This window comes from Polypterus senegalus, chromosome 3 (assembly GCF_016835505.1).
Source record: "Polypterus senegalus isolate Bchr_013 chromosome 3, ASM1683550v1, whole genome shotgun sequence".
Lineage (NCBI taxonomy): Eukaryota > Metazoa > Chordata > Cladistia > Polypteriformes > Polypteridae > Polypterus > Polypterus senegalus.
In genome coordinates this window covers 272,608,734-272,621,515 of record NC_053156.1, presented here as the reverse complement: position 1 = coordinate 272,621,515, position 12,782 = coordinate 272,608,734, and the positions used below count along the sequence as shown (strand labels likewise).

General features: G+C 39.8%; 1 protein-coding gene across 1 annotated transcript in view; it reads right to left on the bottom strand.

Moving 5' to 3' along the window:
- Positions 1-2,933: 2,933 nt before the first annotated feature.
- The window catches only part of LOC120526179 (sodium- and chloride-dependent GABA transporter 2-like), a 40,753-nt gene continuing 30,904 nt past the window's right edge, over positions 2,934-12,782 (bottom strand). The window contains exons 9-15 of the mRNA XM_039749200.1: positions 9,422-9,546; positions 9,224-9,336; positions 7,860-7,997; positions 5,294-5,396; positions 3,928-4,028; positions 3,562-3,732; positions 2,934-3,463 (exon numbers count right to left, since the gene is read on the bottom strand). Of these exons, the coding sequence (XP_039605134.1) occupies positions 3,371-3,463; positions 3,562-3,732; positions 3,928-4,028; positions 5,294-5,396; positions 7,860-7,997; positions 9,224-9,336; positions 9,422-9,546 (844 nt within the window). The 3' untranslated portion in view covers positions 2,934-3,370. The remainder of the gene's footprint in view (positions 3,464-3,561; positions 3,733-3,927; positions 4,029-5,293; positions 5,397-7,859; positions 7,998-9,223; positions 9,337-9,421; positions 9,547-12,782) is intronic.

The window sequence follows — 12,782 nt, the reverse complement described above, 5'->3', positions numbered from 1 at the left end:
GCATGCCCGTGTCGCTCAAACACAGAAAGCTCTGCAGTGTACTTGTGACTTTCTTTTTTCTTCGGTTATAGTCTTGAATAAAAGTGCTTTTGTTATACTTGTACATCAACATTTGTATTTTACTTACATAAAAGCCAGATCGAATGTTATTAATTTGGATTTATTTACTTACTCCCCACATAGTGCAGAGCTATAGCGCATCTGTACGTGATAACAGCAGTGTCAGATGGGGTTAGAATAGGATCGTGAACGCGACTGAAAGAATGAAACTGAATAAAAAAAAAAAAAAACAAAGCTAACCTTTACAAGTATCATACATTTACACAGGCTGTTACAGACTGAAATCAAATGTATGTTTTTATTCTAAAATAGTAAGAATAAAAGCAGCTCACTTCTCAAAATTGACTTGTCGGGGATCAAACCCTTGAAGTTTTGATTACCAGTCAATAGTTGATACCGTTGCGCCACCAAAGCAGTCGTAGTAAATGTGTGTCAATGATAGATAGATAGATAGATAGATAGATAGATAGATAGATAGATAGATAGATAGATAGATAGATAGATAGATAGATAGATAGATAGATACTTTATTAATCCCAAGGGGAAATTCACATAATCCAGCAGCAGTATACTGATACAAAAAACAATATTAAATTAAAGAGTAATAAAAATGCATGTAAAAACAGACAATAACTTTGAATAATGTTAGCGTTTACCCCCCCATGTGGAACTGAAGAGTCGCATAGTGTGAGGGAGGAATGATCTCCTCAGTCTGTCGCTGAAGCTGCTCCTCTGCCTGGAGATGATCCTGTTTAGTGGATGCAGTGGATTCTCCATGATTGACAGGAGCTTGCTTAGTGCCCATCGCTCTGCCACAGATGTTAAACTGTCCAGCTTCATTCCTACAATAGAGCCTGCCTTACTAACAAGTTTGTCCAGGTGTGAGACATCCTTGTTCTTTATGCCGCCTCCCCAGCATACCACCGCGTAGAAGAGGGCATTCACCACAACCGTCTGGTAGAACATCTGCAGCATCTTATTGCAGATGTTGAAGGACGCCAAACTTCCAAGGAATTATAGTCGGCTCTGACCTTTCTTACACAGAGCATCAGTATTGGCAGTCCAGTCCAATTTGTCATCCAGCTGCACTCCCAGGTATCTATATGTTTGCACCCTCTGCACACAGTCTCCTCTGATGATCACAGGGTCTATGAGGGGCCTGGGCCTCCTAAAATCCATTACCAGTTCCTTGGTCTTGATGGTGTTCAGGTGTAAGTGGTTTGAATTACACCATTTAACAAAGTCTTTGATTAGCTTCCTATACTCCTCCTCCTGCCCACTCCTAATGCAGCTCACAATAGCAGTGTCATCAGTGAACTTTTGCACGTGGCAGGACTCCAAGTTGTATTGGAAGTCTGATGTATATTGGCTGAACAGGACCGGAGAAAGTACAGTCCCTTGCGGTGCTCCTGTGTTGCTGACCACAATGTCAGACCTGCATTCCCGAGACGCACATACTGAGGTCCGTCTGTAAGATAGTCCACGATCCACGCCACCAGGTGTGAGTCTACTCCCATCTCTGTCAGCTTATCCCTAAGGAGCAGAAGTTGGATGGTGTTGAAGGCGCTAGAGAAGTCCAAAAACATAACTCTAACAGCACTACTGCCTCTGTCCAAGTGGGAGAGGGATCGGTGTAGCATACAGATGATGGCATCCTCTGCTCCCACCTTCTCCTGGTATGCGAACTGCAGAGGATCGAGGGCGTGGCGGATCTGTGGCCTCAGGTGGTGAAGCAGCAGCCGCTCCATGGTCTTAATCACATGTGATGTCAGAGCAACAGGCCAGAAGTCGTTCAGCTCACTAGGATGTGGTACCTTTGGGACTGGGGTGATACAAGATGTTTTCCAAAGCCTTGGGACTCTCTCCTGTTCCAGGCTCAGGTTGAACAGCCTAATGCGTGTTCTTTTTCTGTAGTTATATTTTTGAATAAAAGCGCACTTGTTCTGTTATATTTGTACCTTTTGTGAAAATGTTTCTTTGATATTTGGACTTCAGGCTTCACACATTATACACTTCATGTCTACATTTTGTAAATTGTTACTAAAACATGAAAAACGTTTCTTTTTTAACAATGTGTTTACATAGATCGTTGTAGACACGGAACACACATGAAATGCATGTGTTCCAAATAACGATATAGTATTTATAAAAGGTGTCATTTTACTTGACTTCTCACTCTATACAACTCTAAGCAACTGACACGCAGGTAAACAGACTTAAGCTGAGAAAACTGTGCAGGGTGGGGGATGTGATAGTAGGCTGCTTGCTGCTTATCAACACATTTAAGGGACAAAAGACGCTGACGGAGAGGTGAGAAGCGATTTAAGGTGGGATGGATCTACAAGTATTTTCGTTGGCTCTGGTAATTCTAGTGTTAACTCTCTGTGGACCCTGCAGAGGTTTATTTTTTATTTTTTTCTGGGATGCTGCTGTCTGGAGTTTTCATTTTCCACTCATCCATTTTCAGCTGGGCATAGTTCAACAATTTATGCTAATCACTTTCATAACCACTTTGTATCCTGTCTACTTTAGCAGATCTGTGTCTCTGTGTGAGTACATGTTACTGATTACATAATGTAAATTTTTAATTGCATTTATCCTGGACTTGTTGCAACATTCTGAACCTGAATATAATATACAGTGTATTTATTAGGTAATTGGTAAAGAGTTTGTTGCCCTTTATGTGCTTTAAAGCTAACATAGAGTTTCTAAACCATATATTTCTGAAACATATTAACTTTTAATTTTCTTATATATAATTCTGTTATTTTGAAAATAATAACCAAATGAACTATATTTTTATAAAATTTGACCTTACTCTGTTTTAAAAAATATAAGAAAAACTTAAGACCATATATTCTGTGTAGCACATTTAGTTTATTTTAAATAGATTTTAATAATACAAATTTGTAGAAATGTATTTTTCCTCCAGGGAAGCTGAGGTAGTTACTAAATAATGCAGCCTTACATTAAAGCACTAATAATTCCAATGTGTATAGGTAGAGGTCTGACATCCATAATGTTTATAGCGGCTTAATGATAGTTCCAGTTAATGCTTGTCTAAAATAATAATTATTATGCCTCAGAGATCCTGACAACCAGTAATTGTGATAAACATTTTTATGATTATTTCAACACAACCACAGAGAATAATTTGCTGTCAAAAATGCAATCTAATCATTGAGATATCTTTAGATTGTGTGTAGGACAGAGCTCTGCTGTGTGACAAACACATTTTGGGATGGAATATTCTTTTAATAGGGTCTTAGTGTTTTATTTTGGAGATCTTCTTTTGACAGACATGCTTCTACTACGCAGATGAGTCGGGTCCTCCACTGTTTGCTCTCCTCTGGGTTCTGCATATGTCTGACTGGATGCTGGGCTGGCACAGTGAGACCAAACGCTGAAGAGCAGAGATAAAAAAGAGAAAAAGTGAAACCCTTCAGTGTTCTTATATGAGAAATATGTGTGTGTGTCTCTCAGATTCGGTATACACTGTACCTCACGCAGAGTTCCTTTTGCCAGTGTCAACTTCAAGAGCATCCAAAGTGGTACCAAGGTGATAGAAGACATAGAAAGGACCCAGCCAAGAACATAAGCCCAGTATGGATACTCATAAACATTGTTGTATTTCAGTGGGGTGTAATCCACCAGTGAGAAAATGAAAGTACCCTACAAATAAGAAACAACAGAGAAGCAAAGCAAACGGTGTTAGCACCAAAATAAGAAACAAGCAGAATAGAGCTTGACCCATTCAACCTTTCTTCAGATGGTTTCTCTGTAGCTCTTTGCCACTATGTTTGACAGACACATTCACATTCTTTGGGCATATGTTTTGAAAATGCATACATACAACTGAAGACTTACGATGCAAATGATTGGTGTGAAGAAAGTCCAGCAATATTTAATCAGAGGCCAGGGACGATAACCAATCATATCTTCAATGTTTTTATACAGGCGGTCAGCACCTGAAGCAGAAGATATTGAGAAATGACAAATCACGAGTCTAGAGGCGCTTTCCTACTGCAGGAACTTTTTTCAGGAATGAGAGATTTGATAGAAACTATGGAAACTTCTGTAGCATTCCCACTGCAGGAACTCTGGCTATTTGTAGTTTCTGATATGTAGTTCCTGGTACTTTTTTACCTCCTATTCCAGGATATGTATTTTTTATTCAACCAGAAACTATCATTGGTGGGGCTCAAACATGGAATTGTGCTGATTAGTTGACCACAAGCACTGGCGCCCTCTTACAAATCTGTTAGTAGATTGGGCTTTGAAGAGTTATCAGTGAAGATGAAGCACCACATTTCACGCCACATCACTCTACACAACTGCCTACCTGGTATGCCATGCCATGCACTGCACTGAAGCTATAATCTTCCCTATGAAGTCACTATTGCTGTGAAGTAATAAGGTGAAGGCTCCTCTGTGATCTCCCGAACACAGCTCACTTCACACCACATCACTCCTCTTTGAACGTCACATATTTTGCATAAAGGTTACAGGTCCTGTTGTAGAGTGGGAACACAACACATGAAAGTGGCCAGGGAGCACAAGTGGCCCAGGGCCTACATAATACAGGAGGTCACTGATTCATGAAGTTCCTGCAGTGTGAAAACACCTTGGGAGATCTCCAGGTTACCTCAAGGCAATCAGTCATTACTGTTTCTTAAACCTGAGATATTGAATGATCATCATCAGGAAATAGTTGAATATAAAGAAAAATGAAAGCTACATAAAGCACAAGTTATAATGAATTTGTTGTAAAAGTTACAGTTTAGAGAAAGACAAGATTTGTCTTTTAGCTGGTAGTATTCAGTCCACAGGTAAGCAGAAACCTCTTTATAAAGAGTGACGCAAGCCTTTGGTTTTATACAAACACTAAGGTCTACATTTTTGTAATAAAATGAAAGTGAGAACTGACAACAAGAGCAAGCAATGCATAAACTTTAAGTGTAAAAACTATATATAGCCAAAGAGTGCTTATAAAGAGTGGCTAATCGATAGCATTTCAACATCAAAGTTTTTAATCAGCTTCAGTGTAATAATAATAATAATAATGCATTTGTTATATAGCGCCTTTCCCAGTGAAGGGAAGGGGAAAACATCATGGCAGGAGTAACATGGCTAGTTGCTAAAATTATATTTATGAAGTAAATATATTTAAAAAAATAAAATATTTATATTTTTATATTTATTTAGTAAAAGAAATACAACTCAGCTCACTCACCGTACACCCATCCAATGCATATGGACTGAAAGATACCAATAAACATAAGACAGGTGCCGTTACATGCATAATAGTCAATAAGCTGGAAGATGTACATCCCACCCTGCAGATCAAAAGAAAAAAATGAACAATATGTCTAGTCAGTTAAAATATTTTAAATAACCAATCTTAAATGTCCACACCTGTGTATATCATTAGGCCATTTTTCCCTGTAGGTCATCACATCACATTGCATTAAATAATCTTATATTTTACATGTGTTCTAATGATTTCCATACTTATAGTCTATAAACATTTTGACAGGTTTGCTTTGTGGACCACTTCTTCTTGCTTTTACAGATTGTTTAAATCAGCTTGGTGAGGGTCTCAAAATAGCACCTCCACACCTAACTTGTCAAGGTGTAGAGTTCATGCCAAGTTATCCACCTTAAAACAAGGACAGTTGTCTGTGTGTCTGTGGATCCGTCTGGTTGCTGTATCTCTATTATTTGCCATTTAATCTGGAATTTGAAAAGGCAGTGCTAATGTTTTTGATGTGCCTGTTGTTGGGATGAAAATTGTATTGCATTTTATTACCGCAAATGTTCCTGATATGCCATCTGTTGGATTGACAAATGCAATACATTTAAATAGTACAAAATCACAAAATACACTCTAATAGATGGTGCACTGTAAAAGCTAATTCTGAATACACTAAGGTATATATTGATTACTTACAGTAGATATCAACCCCTTTTAGACAGGTAGCAAAGCCAGTACTAATACATGACATACAAAATGCATTGATAGTGTAGATAGTCTAAAGTATCTAGTGACATGTTTAATAATATTATAGTACAGTGCCTATTAAAATTATTATACCACCCCTTCGCTGTTTTCATATTTTATTCTTTTATATCATTGATTCTCCAGCATGTCCTTGTGGATTTCCTCAGGTTTCTTCCCACAATCAAAAGACATTCAGGTTAGCTGCATTTGCATTGCTAAATTGGCCCTAGTATGTAAGTGTGTATGTGTTCACCCTGTGAAGGGCTGGTGCCCTTTGCAAGGTTATTCCTGCAGTGATTTGCTGGGAGAGGCTCTGCCAACCTGCCCTATATAAGGAGTTTATGGAGATAGATGGGGAAATGGCTGGACAACACTGAAGCACTGATCAATAGAAAAACACTCTCAAATGTCAATGAGAAAACAGATCTCTGCAAAGTTGTCCTAATTAATTACAAAAATAGGACACCAAATATTTGGCCAGATAAGTACTCTTCTCCTTTAAGTCAGAATTTAATAGACATACCTTTTACAGTCACTACAGCCTTGAGTCTGTGTGCACAGGTCTCTCTTTCTCATTCAGTTTTGTGTATCTGTTTTCCCCGTTGTAAATCTACCCAGGCTCTGTCAGGTGGCATGGAGATCAAGGGTGAACAACCTTTTTCAAGTCCTGCTCCAAATTCTCGATTTTATTGAGATCTGCACTCTGACTGTGCCACTCCAGGACCTTAGAATGGTTCTTTTTAAGTCATTCTTGTGTAACTTTAGCTTTATGCTTGGGGTTGTGGTCTGGAAAAGAAATCTTTCCCCAAGACATAGGTTTCTTGCAGAGTGCATCAGGTTTTCATCCAGGATTTATCTGCATTTTGCTGTTTTCATTTTACCTTTAACAAGCCTTTCAGGACCTGCTGCAGAGAAGCATCTCCACGGCATGATCGTGCCATAACCTTGCTTCACAGTAGGGATGGTGCATTTTTCACAATGTGCAATGTTCAAATATGGCATGTAGTCTGATGTCCAAAAAAAAATTTTTCCCTCATCAGACCATAGGACTTTCGCCCAGCTGATTTTAGAGGGTCTCTTGTGACTTCTGACAAAGTCTAACCAAGATGTCATGTGCATCTTTTCTCTTTGCCACTCTTCAATAAAGCTGCACCTGCTGAAGCCATTAGCTGTCTGCACAGTTTCTCCAATCTCATCAGTGGGAGCTTGTATCCTTTTTACTGTTCACAGAGGTCTCTTAGTGGCCTTCCTCACTTATCTACTATTCCATGATTAGTTAGTGTTTGTGGATGGCCTATTCTGGGCAGATTTACAGCTGTACCATACTCTTATTTCTTAATGATTGACCCAACTGGACTCCAAGGGATGTTCATTGACTTTAATACTTTTGTGTCTCCATCCCCTGACTTGTACTTTGCAATCCCCTTTTCACTGAGTTGGAGTATTCTTTGGTTTTATTTGTGTAGGTTAGGCCACCATACTGACTCACCACACATTGGCCCTTCTACACACATTTAGACAAAAATCAACTGAAACCCCAGACAGTGATCTCTAATGAACTAATTCTGTGACTTCTAAAACCAATTGGCAGCACCAGTGATTATATATTCATAATAACTGGATGTAATATTATAATAATTTGTGTTTTGAATCTTTATTCACTTTAAGTTAATATTGTTGTATAAGGAGTACTGTGTTTTCAAAGCCACTTATTAAAGTTTCAAAGATCAATCTTGGACATCAAATTTGTTCAATTACATTTTTACATCAACATCCATTTGAGTTCCCACTTTCCTACCTCAGTGACCATTAGAAGCCCCACTAAGAAGGAGAGGACACTGGTGACTCCCAACAGCAGTTGTCGTCTTCTTTCTTTTTGAAATAGATGAGGGAACATGTCCACAATGGCTGTCAAAATACTTTCCATGCACACAAACTAGAAAAGTAGAAAGAAATGTAAGTCAGTCAGTCATTGTCCAACCCGCTATATCCTAACACAGGGTCACGGGGGTCTGCTGGAGTCAATTCCAGCCAACACAGGGAGCAAGGCAGGAACAAATCCTGGACAGGGTGCCAGGCCACCGCAGGACACACACACAATCACTAGGATCACCAATGCACCTAACCTGTATGTCTTTGGACTGTGGGAGGAAACTGGAGCACCTGGAGGAAACTCACGCAGACATGGGAAGAACATGCAAACTCCAAGCAGGGAGGACCCGGGAAGCAAACCCCGGTCTTCTAACTGCAAGGCAGCAGCAGCGCTACCCACTGCGCTACCGTGCCGCCAAGAAGTGTAAGTGTAAGTTTAAATTATTTGTTGTGCAGTGTTGTGGAACACTTGGTAACACAGCTACACTACTCATTAATTACAAGCAAAAGTAACTAAATACAGTATGGTACATGGTTATTATAAAATGTAATGTGTTACAAAAAGTAATGACCTTTTCTTCATTTGTATGAAAAACTGCACAATTCACTGGCCAGAATTTGTTAATAAATCCTAAGCATTTATATGAAACTTCATGAAACTGACCTGAATCACAGCCAAATCGGATCATTTTCTTGTGTTTTATAAATGCCGCAGTGTCCCAGAGTCCAGACCTGAGAGGGTCATGCTCTTTGTGTGACCGAGACATGTCTGAATCTATAATAAGCAGCCCCCTGATTAGTGGAAGGGGAGTGGAGCACTTACAACCAATTACATCTCCTGGCTGCTAAACCCCATCAACTTCTTGCCTTACGTCCAGTACTGCACTGATGACTACTGGCTCCTTAAACTGGGCTTATTAAAATTACCCCTCAATACCTTCAATATTAAATCTATATCTATAACTTTGTTTCATTATTATTTTACTTTGACAGAAGTGGCAACATGTTTGGCATTACGTTTGCGAAGTAATGCAGTGGGTTTTTTTCTTTTTATTTTGATTAGAGTGACCAGAACAATCTTCCATACTGACACAGTAATGCATATCTGCTTTTTTAAGTAACAAAGGTGCTTTTACTTCAAGAAAATAATTACTGTGTTATGTTACTTGTTACTTGACTACGTAATGCATATTACTTTTAACAAGTGAACCCCAGCACTGGTAATGTGTCATTGCCAGACAAGTGTCCAAGCTGCATTTTGCTTTACATCTGATTATGTTTCTCCTTTACCTGAGTGTCCAATCCTAAGAGGATAACCATAACGAACAAGCAGCAGGACCAAAGTTGCGGTAGGGGCATCATGGAAAGAGCATATGGGTACACAATGAAGATAAGGCCCGGTCCTGCATAAAGAAGGACACTCAATTTCAGCTATTAAATACTCTACACAATATTCAGACTTATTATTTTAATATTCCTGAAGCTCACCAGACTCGGCCACCTCCTCAATGGGCACTCCCTGCTCATATGCCATGAAACCCAATGTAGAGAAAACGGCGAACCCAGATAAGAAACTTGTTGAAGCATTCAGCAAACACAAGTGAATGCAGTCCCTACAAGACAGGCAGGGTCAGAACTCATTAGACTCAGTTTAGGTAATAATAATAATACATTTTATTTATATAGTACCTTTCCCATGCTCAATTGGCTTCACAGAGTCTCAGAAAGAACAGCTGGGTATATGTAACATTAGATAGAAATATTTTCTGTGTAAGACTACAACAGATAAACACAGGATATATGAAGCATTAAATATTAAAAAGAAAATAAACCTGAGTAAAATACTCAATTCAATACTAGAAATACTAGAAGAAAAGCCTGAACAAATAACAATTTATTATATAACACCCACACAAATGATCCTGAGCATTTTGACAGAGATGTAAACTGAATGAAGGGGCAGAATGTTAGGTTAAGTTAAAAGCCTTTCTGAACAGATGAGTTTTAAGTTGTTTTTTTAAAAGAATGAATTGAGTCAGCTGATCTAATTTAGGGAGGTGATTCAAAAGTCTGGGCACTATATAGCTGAAGGCCCTGTTACCCATAAAGTGCAGATTAGTGTAGGGCACAACAAGATTGCCAGAATCAGAGGACCTTAGTGGGGGAACAGAAGCACAGCAATAGAGATAGTCACTGATGTAGTCCAGTGCAGGGCCATTTAAAGCCTTGAAATGTATTAAAAGAATTTTATATTTGATCTTGTAAAACACAGGCAGCCAGTAAATGTGAAGAAGGATTGGTGTTATGGGGTCACTGTTGGTTGTTCATGTAAGGACTCTTGCAGCAGAGTTTTCATTGAACTGGAGCTGTGGTATAAGATTTGAAGGGGCATCTTCCAGTACATAATTCTCAGCATTAGAAAAAGAGAGGAATGAGCAAAGACAGGATATGTTATGGAGATAAAAGTAAGAAAGGTTTTTAATATGGTTAATGTGGGTGGAATAAAAAGGGAGGAATCAAAAATGACACCAAAATTCCTTGCATTAGAAGAAGGTCCGATGAGATCATCGTCTAGAGCAGTGATGGCGAACCATTTAGAAACCAAGTGCCCAAACTGCAATCCAAAACCCACTTATTTATCGCAAAGTGCCAACATGGCAATTTAACCTGAATACCACCTAAAACTGAACACCAGCATAACCAAGGAGCTGGTGGTGGATTTTAGGAGGCCCAGGCCCCTCATGGACCCCGTGATCATCAGAGGTGAGTGTGTGCAGAGGGTACAGACCTATAAATACCTGGGAGTGCAGCTGGATGATAAATTGGACTGAACTGCCAATACTGATGCTCTGTCTGTCTATCTATCTACTGAGCTTTTAGTTTAGAAAAGCAACTCATACATTAACATCTTTTGTCTTAAAAGAAAAACATAATAACAGAGCTTTCAATGATACAAACAACTTTTTGTTGAAAGGTAAAAGTTTGCATTCGGTATGCTTTTGAACAATTAATGTGCTTTTTGCTGTTGTATGCATGCTGATAATTTGTCTAACCTTGGCTCATACTTTGTAAGTTTGAGAGCAACACATGCAGCACTCAGGTCATCTGTTAGTCTGTTTCTGGTGTCAGATTTGATTTAATTCAAAGCTGAAAAGCATAAGATGTTCCAAACAAAGTAAGGAAAGCAATCTCAAGTGCCTTCATTGACTTAAGATTATTTGGCAGAGAATTCCACACTTTAAGGATTTCATTTTCATAACTAACTGTGCTGTCCTTTGTCATCCCTTCGATCCTCTCAAGTGTTTCACGCAGGTCTTCCCTATTAAGCTCCGCCCCAAAGCTTCCATTATATATTGCGGGTCGTGGATCAGGTGTGGCGATTAGCAACTCCGGCAATAATTACAGATGCGGACGACTCCTCACCTGTTCGCTTAAGTGAGGACTGCCCGCATCACAAAGCTCCCGGAAACCGCTCCGGCCACTCTACCATAACCCCCTTTAAGCCGCGAGTGCGGCAATTATCTGTTAAAACTGGCCTTTTCAATTTTGAGCTGTGGACCCGCTATACCACATCCCCTCCAACCCCACCACGGGAATCACAGACTCAAAAGGCTGCAGTCCGTGCCGCACCCTCAAGCAGCATGTGCCGCCCGCCTTACCCCAGACAGGAGAGGAAGGACGCGCTCCCATTGGGCTGCTGGGCAGAGGGGCGGGTGATGTGAGAAAAGTCCTCCGGCGCGCGTGAAGAGGGGGAGCGGTGAGGGAGCCGCCCGGCCCGCATTCCTCTGGCTTTATAGTAACGAACTCTGTGCTCGGGCGACAGCGCACGTGCCCACTGAGAGGGCTCTGAGTGCCCCCTTTGGCACGCGTGCCATAGGTTCGCCACCACTGGTCTAGAGGAATTGAAAAGGAGCTCATTTTCTTCAGTTGCGCTTTAGTGCCAATAGAGTCCTGACCCTTTTAAGCTAGAGCCATTTTGTGTGGTGTGTTTCTTTTTTCCTTTCTATGGGTCATGCTTTGGCCATGAATTGGACAGATTCAATATTAATTTCCTGTCCTATTCCAATAAACCAATCAGACCTGTATATTGGTAAATATGTATTTAATGGTTCCGGAAACAGAACTGCTGCCAGACTGTTGAGGCAGTTTCCCATAGCTTGGAATTTTTAAAGTTTAGAAATAAAATTGGAAAAAAAAGAGGGAAAGGTACAATGATTTTTAGAATAGCAAAGGCTAGGAACAAAGCTGGAAAGAATTTAAGTCAGATAAAGCAAATTAAAGATGAACAAGGTGTGGTCTTGAGTGAGTGTGAGAGGATCAAGATTAGATGGAAGAGGTGCTTTGAAAAGTTGTTCAATGAATAAAATCCAACATTAGTATTTGGAGATGGAGCCCCAAGTGAATGACTATTATCAATAATAAGAAGGGTGGAAGTAAATGAGACATGGAAAAGAATGAAACATGGAAAGGCAACAGGTCTGGATAGAATACCAGCAGAAGTGTGGAAGAATTTAGGGAAATGAGGAAGTAGATGTGTTGTGGGATCTAATGCTGACGATCTATTAACAAAACAGATTACTATAGGAGTGGAGTAGTAGTGTGATTGTGCTCATTTACTGTATAAGGAGAAGGATGATATTCAGGATTGTGGAAAGTATAGAGGGATAACACTGATGTCACATAGGGTGAACATTTGGCAAATGGTTACAGAGAGAAGACTTAGGGAAAAGACCACCATAGGCGAGGAGCAGTTCAGTTTTTTTGCCAGGGAGAGGAACAGCTGATGCAGCATTTGAATCGAAACAGATTATAGAGAAGCATAGAGAAAAACAGAAAGGATTGCATGTGG